Source organism: Sphaerodactylus townsendi, linkage group LG15 (assembly GCF_021028975.2).
Source record: "Sphaerodactylus townsendi isolate TG3544 linkage group LG15, MPM_Stown_v2.3, whole genome shotgun sequence".
Taxonomy (NCBI): domain Eukaryota; kingdom Metazoa; phylum Chordata; class Lepidosauria; order Squamata; family Sphaerodactylidae; genus Sphaerodactylus; species Sphaerodactylus townsendi.
Window position 1 is genome coordinate 2,673,645 of NC_059439.1, and position 23,520 is coordinate 2,697,164.

The 23,520-nt window shown below is 53.0% G+C and overlaps 1 protein-coding gene across 1 annotated transcript in view; it reads left to right on the top strand.

Annotated features, from left to right (window-relative positions):
- Window positions 1–23,056, top strand: part of PLEKHH3 (pleckstrin homology, MyTH4 and FERM domain containing H3) — a 35,184-nt gene extending 12,128 nt beyond the window's left edge. Inside the window, exons 3-12 of the mRNA XM_048518025.1 lie at window positions 2,228–2,331; window positions 10,075–10,269; window positions 10,762–10,919; window positions 13,643–13,766; window positions 13,935–14,232; window positions 15,004–15,211; window positions 15,530–15,624; window positions 18,205–18,325; window positions 20,291–20,476; window positions 22,586–23,056. Of these exons, the coding sequence (XP_048373982.1) occupies window positions 2,228–2,331; window positions 10,075–10,269; window positions 10,762–10,919; window positions 13,643–13,766; window positions 13,935–14,232; window positions 15,004–15,211; window positions 15,530–15,624; window positions 18,205–18,325; window positions 20,291–20,476; window positions 22,586–22,642 (1,546 nt within the window). The 3' untranslated portion in view covers window positions 22,643–23,056. The remainder of the gene's footprint in view (window positions 1–2,227; window positions 2,332–10,074; window positions 10,270–10,761; window positions 10,920–13,642; window positions 13,767–13,934; window positions 14,233–15,003; window positions 15,212–15,529; window positions 15,625–18,204; window positions 18,326–20,290; window positions 20,477–22,585) is intronic.
- Window positions 23,057–23,520: the final 464 nt, after the last annotated feature.

Here is a 23,520-nt window from a genome sequence, read left to right on the forward strand (position 1 = left end):
GCAGGAATCCTCGAGATTATTTTCTCTCCCCCCCCCCCCAAAAAAAACCCTCCGCAGAGTACTCAGACTTTTCTCTCAGACAGTCCAGAAACATCCTCTCCCCATTTTGTGACTGTTTCATTTTCCAAATTCTTGGCAACTTTTCTGTATAAACAACATTTTAGCCCAAGGTCAATTTCTCACCCCTCGGGCTCTGTGCCTTTCCTCCATGAGCGAGGAAGTCGGGAGAAAGGCTGGGATGGGGACTGAGCGGGGCAGGAAAAAGAGCAGTCCTGGATTCTTCAGCAGGGGGCCTTGGGAACTCCCAAACACAGTGCTCGCCCTGCTGCTCATGGAGATCTGCATTCACAGTTACTAGAAGCGCAAAGAGCCTCGTGGCTGCGGTGCGCCCCGCGTGCCATCCCACCACACACCCACATGTACAGCGCTGTAAGATAATAGCTGTTTAAATTAAGTACCGTATATACTCGTTATAAGTCAACCCGCATACAAGTCGAGGCACCTAATTTTACCACAAAAAAATTTTACCACAAAAAAACTGGGAAAACTTATTGACTCGCGTATAAGTTGAGGGTGGGAAATGCAGCAGCTACTGGTAAATGTCAACAATAAAAATAGATACCAATAAAATTACATTAATTGAGGCATCAGTAGGTTAAATGTTTTTGAATATTTATTTCAAAGAAAAACAGTAAACTAACTCTGTAAGTGGAAAAGAGGGTCAACAAGAACAATATGGTCTCAACAATAATTTTAAAAGTACAAAAACCTTAGCTCAACCAGCAACCAAGTTAAAACACAAGAGTTAAAATCCTTCAAAACTGGATTTTTGGTCAGGGGAGGAATGTTTATGTTAGCTGTAGCAACATCTCAGAGTATCTTTAGGAGACCCTCCTGATGATACCACTCAGGTTTGGTTCAGCGGGTCCAAAGTTATGGACCTTCAAAATGTAGCCCCATCTACTATTAGCTCCCATTGGAAATAATGGGGGATGGGGGCACCCTCTTTTGGGGGTCCATAACTTTGGACCCCTTGAACCAAACTTTACCAAACATGGGTGGTATCATCAGGAGTGTCACCTGATGATATCCTGAAATTTTGGTGCTGCTAACCTAAAAACTGCGCCCCCTGGTGGCCGACAAAGTAAAAACCCTAAAATATTTTTTAAAATACAGCTGACTCGTGTATAAGTCGAGGGGGGCTTTTTCAGCACAAAAATGTGCTGAAAAACTCGACTTATACACGAGTATATACGGTACTGATAAATTACCAGATAGTCTCTGAGCATGCAGGAATGTCTCTTTCCACCACTGTCCAACCTCAGCCAGCCCTGGTGAGTCTGGAGTTTGGGGGACGGCTTCCCTCTTGGCCTTCCTGCTCTCTCCTCTGCATGAGGCACAGCAGGTCAGGCAGGGTTGGAAAAGGACCCGTTGGCTGCGGGGGCAGGGGAGTTAAGCCAGCACCCCAGTGTGCCCAGGGTGTTCTTGCAGGTGCTGGCGGTTGCTGTGGAGGTAGTGGTTTTAAGGAGTCACCTGCCACCTGCAGGCACCACCTGGCAGCCATCTTGGCTACTTCTCTGGAACACAGGAAGGATAGGCCACAGATAGCATGTCAAAGAGGCACTGGCGCTCCTGAGCCACCAAGTATCACTGCTCTGGAAGGAATGCAGAAGAAGCGTGCTGCCAGCCAATAACTGAAAATGCTGAGCCTCTGCAGACTGGCCAGAAGCTTCAACTGGTTCAAACTGTAGCAATAAGATTATTGCCTAGTAAAAATTACAGAGCCCCTCTTTCGTCGGTGCTCTAAAGGAGTTATTTGCCAGCTTGCTTCTGGGCTTAACTCAGAGTGCTGATGAAGACCTCTGAAAGCCGTGGCGGTCTGTGACCAGAGCATTAGCAGGAGCCTGCCCAATGGCAGCCTCAGAAAAGGACTACTTCCTGGGTCACCATGACCCGAGATAAGTTAGGTGACCTCGTGAGACACGCTTTCTTCCGTGGTGGCAACTGGATCACTGAAGTGTGTCTTTGTGCCAAGTGTGTTAAGTTTCCAGAGGCAGCAAAAGGTATCTTTGTTTACGGAAGGGTTCTAGTTTTTCATATGATTCTTTTATGCTGGTGTTTTTTGTGGGGGCTTTTTGGAGGCAGGGCAGGGAGAAAGAGGGGTTAAAAGGGGGGAAAATACCCTGCTGATGTCCTGCCCCCACCCCGAACATTCTGTCGCCTTCAGATCCTTGACAGTGGCCGATGAAACGTGCAGCCTCATCCCAGAGAAGAAATGCAAGATGCAAGATGCAAGACAGGTGCAAGATGATGGAGACACCATCATGAAAGGTGGGCCCTGGGGCACTCTGCCATCTCCCTCCCCCACCCCCCGCAAGAGCTGGGTTTATACCTGTAGTCGACCCACGTGGTCAGCGTAAGAACGAGACGAGACGCGGAGATAACATCTGGTGGAGATCGCCAGCAGTGGGAGCCCGGAGGTCCGTGTTCCTAGCGAGTCTCCCGCGTGCTGGTTCCTGGCACCCTTTATTGTTATTCTATCCGAGTGTAGGAGGGAGGACCGAGGGGAGTTCGAGGCTGAGAGCGGGAAGCGGGAGGTGAGGAGATCATCATGTGATGCATGATCTCCACCACCTGGCCCTACGTCACTTGGAGGAGGAGGCGATCTGGCAGCGTCACTGAGGCCTAATCCTCACCTGGGGGCAAGACCATTGTCCCTAAGCCCGGTGACTGAGGCACCAGACAGTTCATGACCCGTGACTCACTTAGGGGATGAGGTAGTAGAGTCGCGGAATCGCGACCAGAAGGCCGTAGAGTCGTTAGGCGTCCCAACGTTCTACCGCGCAGTGCTACTGGGTCCAGCAGTGCATTACTACATCTCCTCCTTTTACATTTTAGAAAGGGGACGAAATGCTAAGAGGGTGATTTAAAGGGGCCAGCTTGTCTCCTCTCTACCCGTCTAATGGTCAAGCTGACCCGAGCTGCTTGTGTAACATTAGAACTTGGTTGCGGGGTAAGGAAATTGAGGGGGCTTCTTACACGTTACAGGCAATATTAGACACACATTGGAAGCAGAGAAACAAGATCCGATACTTGAGGCCACACGAGATTAAACCAATGCAGAGCTGCACAGTAGCACTCAACCATCCTCCCGGCAGCCAGCTCCAGAGGGCTGACCACCAATGGGAGCAAAACATCATATTTCAGATTAGATACAACTTCTTGCAGCTCCGCGTACTTTCATGTATGAAATCAATTGCAGAGATTATCCAGAAAGATTAAAACAACACATATTATGTACATTCTCACAACCTTGGTGATGTAATAACAATAATAAGTAATCAATAGCGGCTTACGGGAATTGTCTAGGGATTACCGGCAATGAGGAAGTTCACACACCTGCTGCTTTCGAGGAGGCCAGAGCGTCCAGAGCAATGGAGGTGGAATTGATGTGGACTTCGCCAAGGGCACAGGCCAGCCGGCCAATAGTCTTAGCATTGTAAGAGAGGCGAGTCGGGGACTCCCACTAGGAGGAGATGCGAGGGAGGCAGAACTCCGCTTGAGGAGAGAGGCGACCAGCGGTCGCTCCGACAGGAGGGGTCGAAAGGCAGAGCCGAGCGGGCGGCGGCGTCGAGGCTCGAGGTGGAGCCTGGGGGTAGAGACGATGGTGAGGCGACTGAGAGCAACAAAGAGTTCCGGCAGAGTCGGGCGGGAATGTGAATTAGCGTTCTCTCCCGCGCGGGTCCAAGGACTTCTCCAGCCCTAGGGGAGCAGGGATGTTTCGAATCTGGGGGAATGTCCTCCATGTGCGCGCAGTTCAATTGGCGAGCCGATGAATGGGCCCGGGTCGGTTCCCGTTTAGCTGCGCCGGTAGGTGCGGGCTGGAGGTGTTAGATGCGTGGTTAGCGACAGTCTCTTGGTGACAAAGGGAGAGAGCGCCAGCCGAGAGAGTTTGGACTGACGGGTCCTGAGTCGGTAGCTCATAAGAATACCCTGATGGATGAGGCATTCATGAGAGGGGCTTAGCCCAGCGAACTCCGGCTAAGGAAGTCTCCGGGCGCTTTGCAGACGAGGAGGAGCAGGCAGGGAGCTTAGCAGGCTTCCGACTCCCTAGGTACTGGCCCAGGCAGAAAGATGGGGAGGCGTTGGCAGCTGGCAGCAAACTGCTCCCAGATGTTGGCCTGAAAGGTGAAAGCTTCGTCGGGGGGGGTGGCCGATGCGCCATGCGGCAGGAGGCAGCAGAGCAGGCAAAGGATGGTGGCGCCCGAGTTGGGCCCGGTGATGATGTCTCAAAGAAGGCGGCACAGAGGTTCTCGAGGTGTCTCGGGGTGGTCTTGCTGGGCGCGCCAGCAGCTCTAGGAGCTTGGCTGGTGAGTAGCCCTTGGCGTCTCCCCAGGTCATTATTCCCGGGTCTTTGGCGTTGGCGGCTTGGCGTTCCTGTTGAAGACCGGGCTGGGGCGGGATCCTTTAGAGAGATGTGTTCCATCTCCGGGATGGGGTTAGGTTTCCTCACTGGCGCCATTCCATGGAGTTGGCCTGTCATGGCCGAATCCAGGAGTCCTCTCAGGGACCTGTAGGAAGAGGGACTGAAACACACCCCTTTCCCCAGGTTATAGGGGGGGGGGCGGGTCCCGGTCAGGCTCAGTTCTAGAAGCGAAGATGGCGGGAGATCGAGGGATCGGCTTTTTGTTTGAGTTGGGGTTTAGAGTTTAGAGTTTAATATAAGAAGGCTTAAGTTTTGCAGTCTGTGAAGGTTCAGCTTTTAATGCAATCCTCCTGGGGGCCGCATACTACCTCTTTCTTCTAATTGTTTGAAGCCCAGGGAGGGCAGGAGGTAGAAGCGACCCTGAGTGAGAATTGGCTTCAGAGCCGTCATCAGGAGTCGCGTCCAGAAAGTGAGTCCGGAGGGCCCTCGAGGGGAGGGAACAGGCCCGAGTCCTGGGGGGAGGATTGTGGGTATGCATGCTTAATCAGCAACACAAAAGGGGCTTTTGGAAGGCGCCTTTTTTTTGGGGGGAGATGGGTGCATCCGGAAAATGAAATTGCAACTCAGGCGCATTAGAGGCAGATTCCCTCGCACACAAACAAAAAAGGGGGGTTTTTTTCTTTGCAAGGGGTTTGCACTTACCGTGACCTTGGTGGCTAACTTGCCAGGAAGCTGGATGGTGCTAAAAAATTTTGTGATCGAATTATCTTGGGGAATTGCCGCCCGCCGAGACCGCCTCCTTAAAGAGGCGGTTTTACCGAGTAAGCATACTCTATGGCGCTTTAACGTGGTAACTGATACAAAGTTGCCAGGCGCTGGGCAGCGCTCTCTATAGCCCAAAGCGGGATTGGAGTATTAGGGGGGCATAATGGTGGCAGCCTTTTTTTGAAACTGGGGCCTGTCCTGACAGTGCTCTGCGGTATCAGGGAGGGCCAGACCCAGATTTTAATCCAGGGAGGGCCAGTCAGCCAATTAGCCCCTCCCACGCCTCTTACTGAGTCGAGAAAAAACAGAAGGAGAGGAGGAGGGAGGAGAAACGGAGTAGTGGGCGCTGATTGGGATCAATGATCTGTGACTGGCTTTCATCCATCCCAGACCAAAGTCGTTTTGACCTGGACTCATGAGGTCCCGCTTCCCCAGAGATTGACATGGATGTCTCCAGAGCGATGGGAAGCGGACTGGTGAGCTGCCGCTTCGAGAGTCCTGGAGCTGTTGACCTTGAGCGGGCGGATGCTCCGTCTCGCGGTTTTGTCTCCCCCACTCCCCCAGATGTGCGGGCAGAAGCCTACCGGTTGAAGCCCACTGGAGTCAGGGCCACTCGGCTGCTCTTGATAGCCGGTAACATCGAAGCGCAGCCGGTGTCCGCAGGCCCTTGAACATAAGCATCCTTCTATGGCGAGCTCCAGGTATGGGCGGGAAGCTCCCGATAAGAAGCGTCTCCACCGCTGCGACGGTGGTGCTAGGCCTGCGCCATGTTGGCTGCTGGGGCTTGTAGCCTTTATTGGGTCGGCAGCGGGCAGCGCATGGGGCAAAGAAGAATCCAACTGAGCCCTTGGCGCTGGCTCCGGCAGAGCAACTCCTGTGGGATGTTTGTCCAGACTTGGAGATGGATGGGTCGCTTAGTGCGTGGAGTCGATCACTCCGGGGACTGCATGAACAGTCCCTGTTCAGCGGCAGAGGCGCTTTGGCAGCACTAGCCCAATAGTCCCCGGTAGGGATGGAGAAACTGGATCATATGCACTGGAGTTGGGGCGACAAGAACCTGGAGTGGGGAACTTAAAGGAGATGGGCTGGGTGCATGTGAGGCAAGATGCCACGCGAGGGGGGTGGTTTTGGCAGGGGCCTTGGTGTTTGGAGTCTGCTCTAGTATTCTCTCTCTGCTTGGTCCTGGGCTGCAGGGGAGGCAGCCTCGGGCGGGAGTTTCCCCGACGGGCAGTCGTTTCTCCAGTGGAAGCCTTTTCTGGCATCGTGGGCGGCACCGGGTTTTAGGTGGCCTTCTCGCCTCCTGGGGAGTGACCCTCCTCCATCCGGCCGGTTGTGGAGGCCCCCACCGGGCTGCCTACACTCCCTTCGGAAGTGTCCCGGATCTGCGCGCAGTTAAAAGCAGTCATCTCTGGAGGCTTGCCTCCCCGCCCGGTGGAGAAGTGCTGCGGCAGAGAAGGCTAGCAATTGGTGGGCGGAGGATCCGGATGTCCTGGCAGAAGCCTTATGCAGCATGTCGGCCCGAAGTTCCAGGATTTTTGCCCAGGCCTCGTGATTGCCCTCGCGGCATTCCGGGTGGAGGCGTTCTGCTACTTGGCGAGGCGCATGAGGGGAGCTGCGTTTTGGGCCTCTTCGCTATCTACCTGCCTCTTGAGCTTCCTGGAGCCTGTTCACAAAGTCGGCATAGGGCTCTTGGGGTTTTTGCCGGATGGTGGAGAAAACTCTGGAGTTGGCTGGCCGGCGTTGGGGACTTTGACAAATGCCTTATAGAAGAGGCAGACCGTAAGGGTGGCCTCCAGGCAGGACAATCTGATCGTTAGGGTTGGTGAAAGCATCGAAACCGTAAAGCTGAGCGGCTGTGTAGGCGCCGCCCGAGGCGGCTCCCCTACTGATGCATTGTTGTCGGAACTCGCTTTCCCAGATCACAAATTGTGCAGGAGCTCAGGAGCATGCGAAAGGTGGTTTTCCAGTCGTCCGGAACCATTAGGTGATTCCTCGCGATTGCCTCCCAGCATGCCTCTCCTCTACCGTAGGGGCCTAGTGATTCCCTACTGTCTATCGCTTTCTTGCGAGCTCAGTGAGGATGTTATTATAGTTTAAAGAGGCGGGTACTTTCGACAACCGCACACGAATGGCCTTCTTCACCCTCCCCCTCGGTATCTGTGAAATCTGGACGGGGCATAATGCAAGAATATCGGCGTATCGCTCTTCCGTCAGGGTTTTCTTTTCTTCTCTGCAGATCATTTGGCTAATACCGTTCTCGCGAGAGTTTTGAAACCAGCGCCATTACGATAAAGCTGACGGAGGTGCGAGTGGCTTCGGAAAATGAAGGCGGAGCAAGAAGAGGCTGAGCTTAGCTGGAGAAGTTTGAAATGGGCGAAGGAGCAAAGGGGGGCAGAAGGAGGACAGAAGCGTCCAATTTAGTGGATAGAGAAAATTCCGGGGTTGAAATTGAAGGTGAAAGATCGAGAAGGAGGGTGACCTACAGCAAAGGGAGCCATAGGTCTGCAGGCTGATGGCGACATAACATTGTCTCCACGTCAGTATGCAGTGACGCATCGGCGCGCGAGGCTCTGTCAGCGAAAGGGAGATGCGCCCGATGTTTTTCCCCAGTCCTTAAAGATTCAAAGTCCCCCTCTGGGTACCATGGACACTGTGAGCTTCAATCTCCTCGAATCCAATTTGCGCAGCTCCTTCTCTTTACAGGGACTCCTGCCGCATTTCGCTAACGCTTTCAGTTCGTCCAGCGTGCTTGTCATAAGCCCTGCTTTGCAAAGCTCCCATACTCCACCGGTGTTCCGTCGGACGATCCACCGAAGTGTCCTAGGGATGCTGTGTCTCTGGATCGCGCCGATCATGAGGACGAGGCGATACCGAAAGCGGTGAAAGTCCCTGGATCGCGCCGATCCAGCAGACTTTCCGGTATCACGCGGCCCTTTCCCGAGGCGGACGGTGAGCAGGGTGGAAGGTCTCGAGGGATTCCCGGGTTTTGGCACCAGCTTGTAAAGTCGCACTTGCGTGGTCGAAGCGTAAGAAGCGCAGACGAGACGCCGGAGATAACATCTGGTGGAGATAGCCAGCAGCGGGGAGCCCGGAGGTCCGTAGTTCTAAGCGGAAGTCTCCCGCGTTGCTGGTTCCTGGCACCCTTATTAAGTTATTCTATCGGGCGCGTGTAGGAGGGAGGACCGGGGAGTTCCGGGAGAGCGGGAGGCTGGAGGTCGGTGAGATCATCATGTGATGCATGATCTCACCTGGCTACGTGCGGAGAGGAGCGTACGCGTCTGAGCCTAATCCTCACCTGGGGGCAAGACCATTGTCCCTGCGCCCGGTGACTGAGCCAGACAGTTCATGACCCGTGACTCATAGGGGGATGAGGAGTGGGGGTGCGGTGCGACCAGAAGGCCGTAGGTCCGTTGGCGTCCCAACGTTCTACCACGGTGCTGCTGGGTCAGCAGTGCATTACTACAATACCTTCCTCTGAAAATGGGAGCTGGGCCCTCGCTCTGCTCATCCTATGGTGCCCGGGGCTTTTCAGAGATCTTCCCGTGGGGAGTGGCCTCTTGGATGCTGAATTAAGGGGGAAGGGGGCATCAGCAGAGTTTAAAGCGGAGCTACTCCGGTAAGATGAGAAGTCTTTAGTCTTCTTGCACTCACTGTAACCTCCTAGCACAGTGATGGCGAACCTTTTCGAGACCGGGTGCCCAAACTGCAACCCAAAACCCACTTATTTATCGCAAAGTGCCAACATGGCAATTTAACCTGAATACTGAGGTTTCAGTTTAGAAAAAACAGTTGGCTCTGAGGCGTGCGTTACTTGGGAGTAAGCTTGGTGAAGCAACTGTGCAACATTTCGAATGGGTAAATCCTGACCCTAGGAGGGTTTACTCAGAAGCAAGGCCAGCCTAGATATATGTGTGTGGGGTGTGTGTGTGATTTTCTGCTCCCCCTACATGACGAACTCTGTGCACGCGTGCCCACAGAGAGGGCTCTGAGTGCCACCTCTGGCACGTGTGCCATAGGTTCGCCACCACTGTCCTAGCACACTTGGAAAAGAATACTCTCCATGCAAGATGTTCTTTCCATAGGAAGGTTTTTACTTTTGCAGTTGCAAAGTTACACAAGTCTATTCTATACAAGACTGTAATACTATACAGAACTCTTCAGCAAGGACAAAGTTCAACACACACTGAACTAAACACTCAGACTCTATCTCAGTCTCTATCTCAACTTAGCATAGCATATACAATGCATACATCCAACAGGATACTTTTCCCCCTGCCCAGGCATCAGCCTCTCATTGGTCTAGAGCTGTGGCGACGAACCTTTGGCACTCCAGATGTTATGGACTACGATTTCCATCAGTCCCTGCCAGGGGCTGATGGGAATTGTAGTCCATAACATCTGGAGTGCCAAAGGTTCGCCACCACTGGTCTAGAGTCACAGTTGAACTCACCAATCATGTTAAAGGTTAACTGCTCCTTCGCCCCTAGACTGACTGTCTCCGGCCTTTGGGGTTGGCAACCTTCTGCTAACTTAGAAGATGGCCTTTTTGTGAACTTTTGCACTCTTTTTGTTAATATGTCATGACAGGAGGGAGTCTAGGTTCCGACCTGGATCACCCATTACTAGGATCTGAGTCCAGCACACAGTCTCTGAAAGGGGCTCCTCGGTCTGTTCCTCAAGGCTTGTGTAAGATGCCAGCCAGCGGGTCGCGTTCTCCGCCTCCTTCAGTAGCCAGGACACAACCTCTGAGTTGTGCCCGGGAATGCTGTTCATAACACACAATCCCCTATTTTTTCTGGAGAAAAAAATGCAAGTCTCTAGCCTTTAGAACTGTAGAGTGTGGCAGTCTGATCTCACTTTGCCATCTTCTGTTCCCCTCCTAGGCTGGCTGCAGAGGGAGGTGCGGGGGGGTAGGAAGGCCCCTTGGTGGCGTCCCCGCAAGTACTGGTTCGTGCTGTCGCAGGAGTCGCTGGACTGCTACAGTGGGAGCGAGGCAGGGGCCCCGTGCTTGGCCTCCCTGGTCCTGACCAGCCTGTGCTCTGTGTTGTGGCCCGACAAGCAGACCTACAAGGAGACGGGTAAGGGGTGCTCCGTGGGGAAGGGGGAGCCAGGAGGATCCTCGGCTCTCCCACTTGCAAGTCTTACACTTCTCGCTTCACTGTGGTTTGCGTAACAGCTGTGGGGGGAGGGTGCCTTTAGCATCCTCTCCCCGCCCCCAGTCAAGGTTTATGTGAGATGCAGAGGCCGATACTAGACTTGAGGCAGGAGGCTGGCATCAAGGGGGGGATGTTGCTCTCTATCCTCCTGCTCTAATTGGGGACGGGGTTAGGTGGGAGAAATGGCCCAGGTGCGGAGAGCGGGAAATGCTGCTTTTAAGCAGCTGCCCATTAATCCCACATATTAGAAAAGATCCTGTTCCCACCCCATCTGGATTTAGCCTCAGCAGGGAGAGGGGCACTGCTGGCTGCCACTGACATCCTCACAGTGGCTAGGACTGGGGGGGGGCGGGAGCCGGAGGGGGGGGGCAGAAGGGCTTCTGCCTCATGTACACCCTTCTCCTGCTCCTCCAGGATTCTGGGCCGTGACGGTTTTCGGCAGAAAGCACTGCTATCGGCTGTACACGGAGCACTTAAGCGAGGCCGTTCGTTGGGTGTGCGCTCTGCAAAAGGTCATCCACAACCAGGCCCCAGTACAGACGCCCACGCAGCTGTTCATGTCAGACCTGAAGGTAAGGGGTCCCGGGAGCCACCGTGGCGGGGCGCGGGGAGAAGGAGGGTCCTCCGTTCACCAGCTTTAATTCAGTCCGCAATAGAAGAAACTAAGGCGCATTAAGAGATGATGAGATTTTGCAAGAATGTGTAATGGGCAGATAGACACCCTTCTGGGGGCGGGGGAAAGAAGCCCCCACTCCCATATCATAAGAACAAGCCAGCTGGATCAGACCAGAGTCCATCTAGTCCAGCTCTCTGCTACTCGCAGTGGCCCACCAGGTGCCTTTGGGAGCTCACATGCAGGAGGTGTTGTCAATGGCCTTCATGCTGTTGCCCCCCGCATCAATTGGTTCCTTTAAGGCACGGTAATCTCAGATCAAAGAGGATCAAGATTGGTAGCCATAAATCGACACTTCTCCTCCATAAATCTGTCCAAGCCCCTTTTAAAGCTATCCAGGTTAGTGGCCATCACTCACCCTCCTGTGGCAGCATATTCCAAACACCAATGCATGAACAAGTATTTCCTTTTATTAGTCCTAATTCTTCCCCCCAGCATTTTCAAAGGATGCCCCCTGGTTTTAATATTGTGAGAAAGAGAGGAAAATTTCTCTTTGTCAACATTTTCTACCCCATGCATAATTTTATAGACTTCAATCATATCCCCCCTCAGACGCCTTTCTCCGTAAACTAAAACAGGCCCCAAACGCTGCAGCCTAGCCTCATAGGGAAGGTGCTCCAGTCCCTCAATCATCCTCGTTGCCCTTCTCTGCACTTTTTCTATCTCTTCGATATCCTTTTTGAGATGTGGTGACCAGAACTGGACACAGGACTCCAAGTGCGGTCGCACCACGGCTTTATATAAGGGCAGGACAATCCTTGCAGTTTTATTATCAACTCCTTTCCTAATGATCCCCAGCTTAGAGTTTGCATCACATCCCAGATGGGAAGGTGCAGGCTGTGGATTCTCACTTGCGAGGGGAAAGTATCCTGCATGCTCTTCCAGCGTTCACTGCTGTCAGGGGCCAAGCCATCTTTGGGAAACTGGCGATGTGCCTGAAAAGTGAGAGAGCGCCGCTGTTGGGCTTGAAGCTTAATAAGGCGTGAGCTGATGTGCGCTTCTTCTATTTCACCTTTCGTATTTTCAACCTGCTGCTTTCATTGTGGCTTCGAAGGATTTGTCATGGTTAGATTTTTGTAACTGAATGATAAGAGCTGCAAGAGGGAGGGGGCTGTTTGCTCAGAATGGCCAGCACCCCCACCTCCATATTTCAGCCCGGGGGCGGGGGAGGGGATACCAAAAGGAGAGCCTCCGCTTGTGATCTGAGTGCCCAGGAAGGTACATATGGCCTTGACGACCCCAGTGATGTAGCGCCAGCAAGGGGCCAGGCACTTCCAGTGTTTTCAGTGGGGGCTCTGGGGCAGCTGTGTTTGCCTCCTGAAGCCCACCCCCACTTGTTCACCCATCTCGAGAAGCAACAAGAAACTACCAGAAGTTCCTACAGTGCCCAGACTTCCTGGAAGGGTTGCCGTAAGCAGATACTGGAGCAGCAGTGGCGTAGGAGGTTAAGGGCAGGTGCACTCTAATCTGGAGGAACCGGGTTTGATTCCCAGCTCTGCCGCCTGAGCTGTGGAGGCTTAGCTGGGGAATTCAGATCAGCCTGTGCACTCCCACACACGCCAGCTGGGTGACCTTGGGCTAGTCACGGTTCTTGGGAGCTCTCTCAGCCCCACCTACCTCTTAGGGTGTTTGTTGTGAGGGGGGAAGGGCAAGGAGATTGTAAGCCCCTTTGAGAAAGGGGGGATATAAATCCAAACTCTCCTGCAGGAGAGAAAGGGGGGATATAAATCCAAACTCTTCTTCTTCTTCTTCTTCTTCTTCTTCTTCTTCTTCTTCTTCTTCTTCTTCTTCTTCTTCTTCTTCTTCTTCTTCTTCTTCTTCTTCTTCTTCTTCTTCTTCTTCTTCTTCTTCTTTCTTTCTTTCTTTCTTTCTCTTTCTTCTTTTCTTTCTTTCTTTTCTTCTTCTTCTTCTTTCTTCTTCTTTCTTTTCTTTCTCCTCCTCCTCCTCCTCCTCCTCCCTCCTCCTCCCTCCTTTCTCTCCTCCTCCGCCTTCCTCCTCCTCCTCCTTCTTCGTCTTCCTCCTCCTCCCTCCTCCTCCTCCTCCTCCTCCTCTTCTCCTCCTCCTCCTCCTCCTCCTCCTCCTCTCCTCCTCCTCCTCCTCCTCCTCCTCCTCCTCCTCCTCCTCCTCCTTCTTCTTCTTCTTCTTCTTCTTCTTCTTCTTCTTCTTCTTCTTCTTCTTCTTCTTCTTCTTCTTCTTCTTCTTCTTCTTCTTCTTCGCGTAGTCATGTAGCTACCCCGGGGGGTGGGGAGGCACCGCGCCATGGCTGCACACCTTTGGGGTCAGGTGGGTGGCCGAAAATCATCCCCTCCCCCCTCCCCCCTTGTCCCACCTCATCAGGCTCAAGAGAAGCCACTGCTGGGCCAGCCTTGCTGGGCCAGGCGTGACGGAGGTTGCTGCTGCTGGGTGCCCCTGCCTGGCCCAGCCCCACCAGCCCGGCCCCGGGGCCTGGAACAGCCTGGTGGGGCCAGCCCCGCCAGACTGCTTTTTCAACCGGCTGCTGGATTGCTCAGCATCTTTGTGCAAGGTATGGAGAGATCCTGCACCAGGATGCTAAACTGTTGCGCAGTAAGCTGAATGGGGGTGTCCTAATTGGCATCCCCCCTCATTTTTTTTCTCACCCAGGAGAACCACAGTTGCCCAGAAATCCTGGATCAAATGTATCGCAATAACCCTATCCTGCGTTATACGGCTGGCCCCATCTATGCTCCGCTGTTGCCGTTCCCTTACGGAGTTGGTGAAAATGCAGGTGAATGACAATTCCTGGCAGCCTCGTTATATTCTTGGCTCTCTTGTCTCATCCCCCACCCTCGTCCCCTGCCGTGCTCTGCTTATGGGGCTTCAGATGGGAACCCAGAACTGGGGAGGGGAACATGGCAGCTGGGCTCATAACCTGTCTCTCCTCCCTGTTCTGTAGATGTCAGCAGTCGTGGCTACGCAGCACTTCGGGACGAAGCTGTTCAGCTGTTCCACTCGCTGCAGCAGCTGGAGGGGGTGCGGGAGCCAGCCCACCTCGTGCAAGGGGTGCTGCAGACCTGCCTCGACCTCCCTCCTCTGGTGGACGAGATCTACTGCCAGCTGGTGAAGCAGACCACCCAGCCGCCTGTGCCAGGGACCTCTGCCAACCTCCGCTACTGGCAGCTGCTTGCTTGCATGAGCTGCACATTCCTGCCCTCCCCACCTGTCCAGTCCTACCTGCAGCTGCACCTCCAACGGTAAGGAAGAAGGAGGAGCAGGGGGAGCGGCGGGAACCGGGGCTCTGCAGACAGGATGATCCCTGCTGGTTGAAAGGAGGGGGTCTTTCCCTTTCTCTGAAGGCCAGCCTCTGAGCAGAGATATGAATGCTTGTACTGGGGAACGCTGCCTCAAAGGCAGGCCCTGAAACAGCAACGTCCCAGGCAGCTTCTTCCAGGGCTGAACAGGTTTTCCCTTCCCCACATCAGAGCTACCCACCCCCGGTCTCACTGCAGAGGAGGGCGGTTTTGTCCTCTTGCCCTGCGGGAGAACTGTCTGCAGGCCTCTGAGCCAGCCGAGGAGGGTGGAGTGCTGGGCAGCTCTGGACGTTTCTCAAGGCAGAGCCTTTGTGGGGGCAGAAATCTGGGCCGGGTTCCTACGAATGGGGTCGTGGCCAAAGGCTCCTGGTGTCTAACGGCGTAGGAGGTTAAGAGCTCATGGATCTAATCTGGAGGAACCGGGTTTGAGTCCCAGCTCTGCCGCCTGAGCTGTAGAGGCTTATCTAAGGAATTCAGATTAGCCTGTACACTCCCACACACGCCAGCTGGGTGACCTTGGGCTAGTCACAGCTTCTCGGAGCTCTCTCAGCCCCACCAGGGTGTTTGTTGTGAGGGGGGAAGGGCAAGGAGATTGTCAGCCCCTTTGAGTCTCCTACAGGAAATAAAGGGGGGATATAAATCCAAACTCTTCTTCTTCCTCCTCCTCCTCCTCCTCCTCTTCCTCCTCCTCCTCCTCCTCCTCTGCCCCAGCAGGACAGAGAACCAGTTCCCTGGCTCAGAGATGGCCCAATATGGACATTTCATCCGGGAGGCCCTGTGCAAGACCAAAGGAGGGGAGCGCGTGCCGTCGTTGGACGAGATTGCAGGGCTGATGGGATGCCGAGAGGGGCCCTGCGTCGTGCCTTCCCCCAGCACGGGCACCAGCCGCATGGCCATCGCTCCCCACACCGCAGCACAAGCGGTGAGCAGAGGGCAAGGGCTGACATCGGCCTGGGCCCCAGCAGCTTGATGGATTGCCAAAAGGGGGAAGGGAAGCCCCTCTTTCAAAGAGGGAAGTATGCTGAGAGCTCACTGTGCCTGTCTTATTGCGGGAGGCAACGGGATTGGTGGGGTTCTCTCTGGGGCGATGGCGGAGTCCTTGCAGGTAAACCTGCTCCCCCCACCCCCCCGTCCGTTCCTGAGCATGTTGTGACCCTGCCTGTGTCCCCTTTGCAGCACTGAAGGCCCTCCTGCGGGGTGTGGCTGGGCCTCTGTCACTCGCTTTGTCTCCTCGTCCCAGGTGGCCTGGGAGCTGACGTCGCACCTGTGTGAGGAACCTGGGCAGCACAGGTGCCCCCAGCCAGAGGATGCGCTGGTGGCAGACATCCTCCTCAGGTTTGCAAAGTAAATGTCCTGGGCAATTGACGTGGGCGCTGTCTGCGAGGAAATAGGGAGGAGGGGCCCCGGAGCTGGGAAAAGATGCCAACTTGAACGAAGAAATAGGTCCCGTGGCTCAGTGGCACCATTTGCGTTAATAGTGGCGGCAAATGCTTCGTATTCAGGGGGTTGTGAATGTGTGGTTGCCGTGGCGGGGCTGCCAGTACTAAGCTTTGTGACCCTTCTGTGGCTAGTGGAAGCCGAGTACAATATGCAAGAGACCACATCCTGTCTGGCTGTCCAAGATAGTTTTGTAGTTTTTAAAAATATGATAAAAGCCTGCATGGATATTGGCTGGTACCATGAGGAGGACAGTTTACTTCAGGGTTCGGCAACCTGCGGCTCTCCAGATGTTCGTGGACTACAATTCCCATCAGCCCCTGCCAGCATTGTGGTCCATGAACATCTGGAGAACCACAGATTGCAGACCCCTGGTTTACTTACTTTGACTCCATTATCCATCCATCTGTCCATAGGGAAATTTCCACATCTGGGATGGTGCCACCAGCTGAACTAACAACAGTGCCAGCTTCTGATCCTTCTAGGCAGGGGTGGCCAACCTATGGTGCTCCAGATGTTCATGGACTATGGTTCCCATCAGCCCCTGCCAGCATGGCCAATTGTAGCCCATGAACATCTGGAGCACCATAGGTTAGCCATCCCTGTGCTAGGGGAGAGATGCCCACAAAGAATGCTTTACGCTGCACTTTACAGACCCAGTCAGTGCAGATGTGAGAACTTCAGAACATAGGGAAGGAAGGCAGAGATGCTGAGATAGAGCAAGTAGTGCTGTTAACGTGCACTTTATTTATTTATTTATTTATTTATTTATTTATTTATTTATTTATTATTTATATTTATATACCGCCCTCCCCAAAGGCTCAGGGCTGTGTCCATCAACACTAAAACAATTTAAACCACCAAATACATAATTTACAATAAAATAATATATAAAATACTAAACTACAGGTGGCTGCACTATACTATAAAATACTAAACAACCCCTCCTTCCCCCTTTATGTACCATCTTCCAGTTAGTCCCACAGGAAAGAGGCGTGGGGTCCACAGTCTGTGGAGCTTTACCTCAGTCATCTCTTTTCTCCAGTCTGAGACCACCGTGTCTGGCAAAATATCTGCTTGGCTTTTGATAAAAACTTGAAACCCGTCTGTTTATCTTACAACGCATGGGGGGAGATATTATGAACTTCAGTGGCCCTGGTAGAGCCAAAGCTATTGGCTGGAGTAATGAATGGTAAACAGAACTGTTCCCCCATTTATGAGCAACTTTCCTATCTTAAAACAAAAAAACCCTCCAAACAATAGTAGGTTCCCCCCCCCCCAAAGGGTCTGGAGTGGGCCAGAATCACCCATGGAGCTACGAGTGGTTTCGGAACTAACATCCCTGTCACATCTGGCAGTGTTCAGCAGTGTTACGTTGATAAGATGGAGATCCTGTGGTTTCTGCCATTGGGCAGTGGGAAGGCCTGGGCTCCTTTCCTTCCTTATCAACAGGTAGCAGGAGGAGGGAGGGGCTATCTTGCACTTCACCCCTACCTGGTTCGGTGTTGGATGGTCCACCAGAAGCCCACGCTGAGTTCCTGCATCTGCGTGAGGTTGGGGAGTCAGGTGGAGTTCTGGCACAAACTTCGACTCGAGTCTCAGTGAGAAAAGTGGGATATGAATGAAGTAAACGAATGAATGAATGCTGTCGGCATCCTTCAGAATCTCCTGTGGGACCAGGGGTCTGCAACCTGCGGCTCTCCAGATGTTCATGGACTACAATTCCCATCAGCCCCTGCCAGCACGGCCAATTGGCTCTCCAGATGTCCGTGGACTACAATTCCCATCAGCCCCTGCCAGCATGGCCAGTTGGCTCTCCAGATGTTCATGGACCACAATTCCAATTGGCCATGCTGGCAGGGGCTGATGGGAATTGTAGTCCACGAACATCTGGAGAGCCGCAGGTTGCAGACCCTTGTGTGGGACAGTCTGCACAAACTGGGCAGCTGAGGAGGCAAAATTAGATGGCTTCTGTTAGGACTCAACATCAGGGGCCTTCGGTGAGGGGGGGGCGCTGCTCTTCGGTGTCGAGGAGCTGAGCGGACCATTTGAGCAGTTCTGCCGAGAGAGAGAGGGGCCCTCCAGAGGAGGCGTTCAGACGAAGGGGGAGAAGCGCACCCTACAGAGGAGCCTGTTAGGCCAGCTTCTCCCTCGCACCACTTGTTTTCTGACAGGGGAAGTGTGGCGTGGGTGTGGGCTGAGGCTGTGGCTCAGTGGCAGAGCCTCTGCTGGACTTGGAGAAGGTCATACGTTCAATCCCCAGCGTCAGACCTTGGGGAACAGTTGCCCGTTGACTTTGATGGGTTCAGTATGTGGCAGCTTCACACGTTCAAGGACTTGGAAATCCCGCCAGCCCTTTTGACCTGCTTCAAAGGCAGGTGGCTTGGAGACGGGGTGGTTTTGCCGCTTGCACTTGGGGTGGACTTGGGGTGGGCCTGCCTGCACTGATGGGCTGCCCCCTTTGCCTCTCTGTCCTAGCTCAGCTGGGGAAGAGACCCCCTGGAAGCCCCTTGGCAGGCTCTGCTTCAAGCGTTCCAGGCGCCTGGAGGTCGACAGCATCCCCCGTGACAGCCAGGTGTGCGGACTGCTTCTTGAGCAGGTAAGAGGCAGGAGCTGTGAGAATATGTGACAGAAAGAGGACCAGCAGCACTGTCCCTCCAGATTCCCTCCCCACAGTTTGTTTATTATTTATTATTTATTTATTATTTATTTATTATCATATTTATATACCGCCCCATCCCCTGAGGACTCTGGGCGGTGAACAACAAAATAATATAACAGAAACAATAATAGCAGCAAATAATATAAATAGCATCATTAAAACATAAAATTACAGTGTTCCACGTAAACCGCTTGGCGTCCAGCATTAAAACTATCAGTAAAAACCCTCCCAAAAGGGGACGATAAAGCTAGATGTCACAGGCTCCCAGCATGTTAAAAAAGAGAGAGACAAAGAGGGCGCACACTATCAACTGTTGGCCTCCCCAAAGGCCCAGTGGAACAATTCGGTCTTCCAGGCCCTGCGGAACTCACCAAGATCCCGCAGGACCCGGACAGTTGGAGGGAGAGTGCTCCACCAGGCAGGGGCCAGGGCCGTAAAAGCCCTGGCCCGGGTGGAGGCCAGCCGTGTCATTGCGGGGCTGGGAACCACCAGTAAATTGGCCTCTGCCGAATGCAGAGGCCAAGCTGGAACATATGGGGTAAGGCGGTCCCGAAGTTCTCCATGTCGTCCTCTCTGCAGGCTGTGTGCCAGCATCCGAGAAAGCCCCCACACTGCTGCTGGTGGGTTGGCACTCGCAGGGCCTGGATGCGGCTTCTCCACCTTTCCTGCTGCTGCACTCCTGAGCCCTGTTGCTCTGGCTCTTCTTGTGGGAGCTTTTCCACTGGAGTGGGGGGGGAGGGGCCCCCTCTCCAGACAAACAGCAGCATCTGCAGGGGCACTGGTGGGAGGGGGCCATCATGGATCAGTGGAAGGCATGACATGGCCAAAGGCTGCGACTGCCCACGTAGGCCTGGTGGGGCCGTGGCCAGACTTCGGCTTTGCCTCCTCAGATGCTTGTCGGGGGCATTCTCTCACCTGCACCTCTGTGCTTGTGTAACCTCTATCTGTGGGTTCTTTGGGGCAGAACTTGGAATGAGTTTGCAACGACAAATTTTAAAAACACAAAATTGGTTTACTTTCTTAACATATAACATCAAACATCAACATTTAACATCACACTTCAAGGTCCTGTTCAGGTTGCATTTTCAAGTCCTTCTAGTTACGGTCTTATGATACTGCCAAGTCCAATTCTTCTTTGCAAGGGGGTTGGCTCCTGAAGACTCCAAGGGCTTGGTGAACAGGATTCAACATGGTGAAGGTTTCCAGGAGAACTCTCACCCATTACAAACACAAAAAGAAACCCTGAAACAATAAACTCCAACATTTACAACATAGCAAAAATAAACAACTACCTTCCCAGTAGTTCCCAACAACATTGCAGTTACCTTAACAAGGTGTTAAGGGCTTATACCAGTGGTGGCGAACCTTTGGCACTCCAGATGTTATGGACTACAATTCCCATCAGCCCCTGCCAGCATGGCCAATTGGCCATGCTGGCAGGGGCTGATGGGAATTGTAGTCCTTAACATCTGGAGTGCCAAAGGTTCGCCACCACTGGCTTATACAAACCAAGGTCCGAGTCTGGTAGCCTCGTCTCCTCCAAACTACATGAGTTCTGCAGCCTCCTGCTGCTTTGAGTCTCCACCCCTTTCTGGGTCAACCCATTCTGAGCATGGGGGTTACACTTGCAGGCGTGACTTTGGGATTGGGAGGAGGGGCGGTCCAAGAGGGGGTGTTCGTGAAAGTCGCCGCGAATGCACAACTGTGTGAAAGAGCGATGGAGGTCATGGGCGTGTTGGCGAACGTTTGTTGTGGCTTTTTGTGCGAAGGAATGAATTTGTCCCCACCTCTGAAGAAAAGGGACCCGTGGGACTTGCTGCTGCTCTGTGGCCTCATCTTGGCACGGCAGCAAAATGCCCTTGCAGTACAAAAGTGTTGAAACCTTGACATCTCTTCTCTTAGAGCCAGGACTGCCAGTCCCTGTGGCTTGCGCTCCTCTCCAAGGCAGCCTTCCCCTGCAGGTTAGGGGAAGTCAACTCCCTGGATGCTTCTAGCCACAGCTGTGTCGTGTGGGGGGCTGCAGCCGACAGGGCCGTTCTGCATCTGAGCCACGGTGATGGTGAGGAATGCCTCTTGCACACGCCCCAGGTAAGAGAACTGGAGTCAGCAGTGTCTTGTGGGAATCCAGTACGCTGCCCAGGCTTGCAGTGGGTGGAATGGTCTCTTTTTTGGACGTGAGAAAAACCAACACAACCTCGGGTCTGATTTAATGCGATTGTGGGAATTGGGCATATTTAAAGGACAACAAGAAATCTTCATTCTTACCCTGGTTGTTTTTGCTTTTGCACGAATTGGCACTGACTGTCCAGCAGGAGGCGAGAAAGAGCAACAGGCCCTGTGAGGCTAGAGCAGCGATGGCAAAACTTTTCAAGACCGAGTGCCCAAATTTCAACCCAAAACCCACTTATTTATCGCAAAGTGCCAACACGGCAATTTAACCTGAATACTGAGGTTTTAGTTTAGAAAAAACTGTTGGCTCCAAGGCGCGCATTACTTGGGAGTAAGCTTGGTGGTAGTCGGTGGCTTTGCTTTGGAGCAACCGTGCAACGCTTCCAATGGGTGAATCACGACCCCAGAAGGGTTTAGAAGCAAGCCCCATTGCCAGCAACCGAGCTTACTCCCTGGTACAGGATTGTGCTTTAGTTCTTTCCATGAAAATCAGTGGGGTTTAACAGCACTTAACAGGGTTACCTACACGGCGTGCCCAATGGCCCAGGCCAGTCTAGATGTGTGTGTGTGTGTGATTTTCTGGGCCCCCACATGACGAACTCTGTGCACACGTGCCCACAGAGAGGGCTCTGAGTGCCAACTCTGGCACCTGTGCCATAGGTTCGCCACCACTGGGCTAGAGGAAGGGGCTGACACACACACACACACCCCACTGTTCCCTGAACTGCTGCAGATCCTCCCATAGCACCCCTGGCTGCAAACAGGAGCAGGGAATAAAGGGCCGGTCAGGCTGCAGTTGTGTGGGGATATGCCAGTGTTCAGGTGTAGTGCAAACTTGAGTGCCTTCGGCTCAGCAAGGCTCTGCATTTTTTAATGCCAGGAAACCACTAGTATGGAAGGAGGTCTGCCGGCTTTGCCACAGAGAATCTGTGAGTTCCATGAAAAGGTATAGTTGCCTCCTGAAAGTGACTTGGGACAGCTACAGTGGGCCAGTGCCCCCCAAACCAGCAGGAAACGGTGTGAGTCCCATTACTCAAGCCCATTGGCATACTCTGTGTAAGTGGATATTGAATTTCTGGTGTCATGCTTGGATCCAGATGGGGATACCGTACAAAAGGTGCTGGGCCACCTTAGCGTTGAACACCTTCAACGCTGCTGGTATGAATCTACCACCATTGATATTAAAGAATTTCAGTACTGCAGCGGATAAATTTTTGCAGGCTTTAAGGGTGTTATCTCTGTGTGTGGTCCAGGTTGACTTATGATGGAATATTATCCCAAGATATTTGAACAATTTAACTTGCTCGATGTCAGCACCTTGGATAGACCATCTCGAAGGACTAAAAACATTGGAAAAAACCACCATTTTAGACTTAATTTTAGACCAACCTGTTATTTGAACAGTATTCACCACACTTAGTCAGCCTGTTTCTGAGACCCTATCTTGTTCTTGATAATAAAACTGCATCGTCGGCATACAGGAGGATAGACAGAGGCACACCATTCAGATAGGGGCAATGAAAGCTGAAACTATTCAATGTGGGGGCAAGATCATGCAAAAAAAGATTAAATAGCATGGGTGCTAATACACACCCTTGTTTTAACCCCTGAGAGACTGGTATTTTGGGTGTTAAAGATCCTGATGATGTACACCTTATCTGGCAGGTGGGATTCCTGTAGAGATCTAATTAATAGGAGAAGCCTAGGTTCAATAGCGAGCTTCTGCAGTTTAAGCCATAGCAGCGATCTGTCAATAGAGTCAAAAGCCCCTTTAAAGTCGATAAAGGCTGCAAAAAGATTGGATTTTCCTCTATGGAGGTATTTGGACACAAGTGCTTCCAACGTCATACAGTGGTCCAGGGTGGTCTTTCCTTTCGTAAAGCCAATCTGCTCTATTCCGATTGGTTTATTAGTCGAAATCCTTGTAAGTGGATGTTGTGAATGCTAGCCCTTGAACAGTGACGGTCCTACCCTGCAACACCCATGCTGGTCTGATCAAGACCTGATGGCTTTCGGCTTCCTTTTCAGGCCAAGGAGATGGTGCAGCAGCTGCTACAGACTCGCACAGCCAACAGGAAGCTCTAGCAGAAGCCCTCCAGCAACGCCCGCAGCCACGCTCCAAGGACTGCCCCCACCCGCCGGACTGCCTTTCCTGGGCCGTCTCTTTTTTTGCCCAGGACAAATGCCTTAGCTGGACAGATACTCACCGAGTGAGCACCAGTGGGATTCTGAGCTCCTAAGGAGCCATGCCTGTCGTCTCATTTGCAGTGGCAGGGAGAGGTTCTCTGACCTCACGTGCTAACATTATAGTTGCGTTATTTTTCTGTGTGTGTTCAGGAGCTGCAGGCAGCTGTGTTTTTGCACTGGCCCCTTATTTATGCATCCAGAGACCTACAGCCTGGCTCCAGAAGTGGGACGTTCCCTGGAAGAGCCTGCCCCATATGGGAGCAACCCTCTTGTAAAACCTTCCTTTAAAAAATAAAGAAGGATTTGGATTTATATCCCCCCTTTCTCTCCTGCAAGGAGACTCAAAGGGGCTTGCAATCTCCTTGCCCTTGCTCCCTCACAACAAACACCCTGCGAGGTAGGTGGGGCTGAGAGAGCTCCGAAGAACCGTGACTAGCCCAAGGTCACCCAGCTGGCTTGTGTGGGAGTGCACAGGCTCATCTGAATTCCCCAGAGAAGCCTCCACAGCTCAGGCGGCAGAGCTGGGAATCAAACCCGGTTCCTCCAGATTAGAGTGCACCTGCTCTTAACCACTACGCCACTGCTGCTCCTGGCTGATCTTGGTTGGGGCAGGAAAGAATGACCCATGCCAACTAGCTGCACACTGGACCCCTTTTCCAGGCAGCCATTGTTGCCGCCGCCAATCACACGGAATGCCAGAATATCCCTCCTCCCGCTATGCTCAGAAGTGACGAATCAGCTGTGGAGGCCCAGCGCTTGCTTGATCCTCGGTGGCA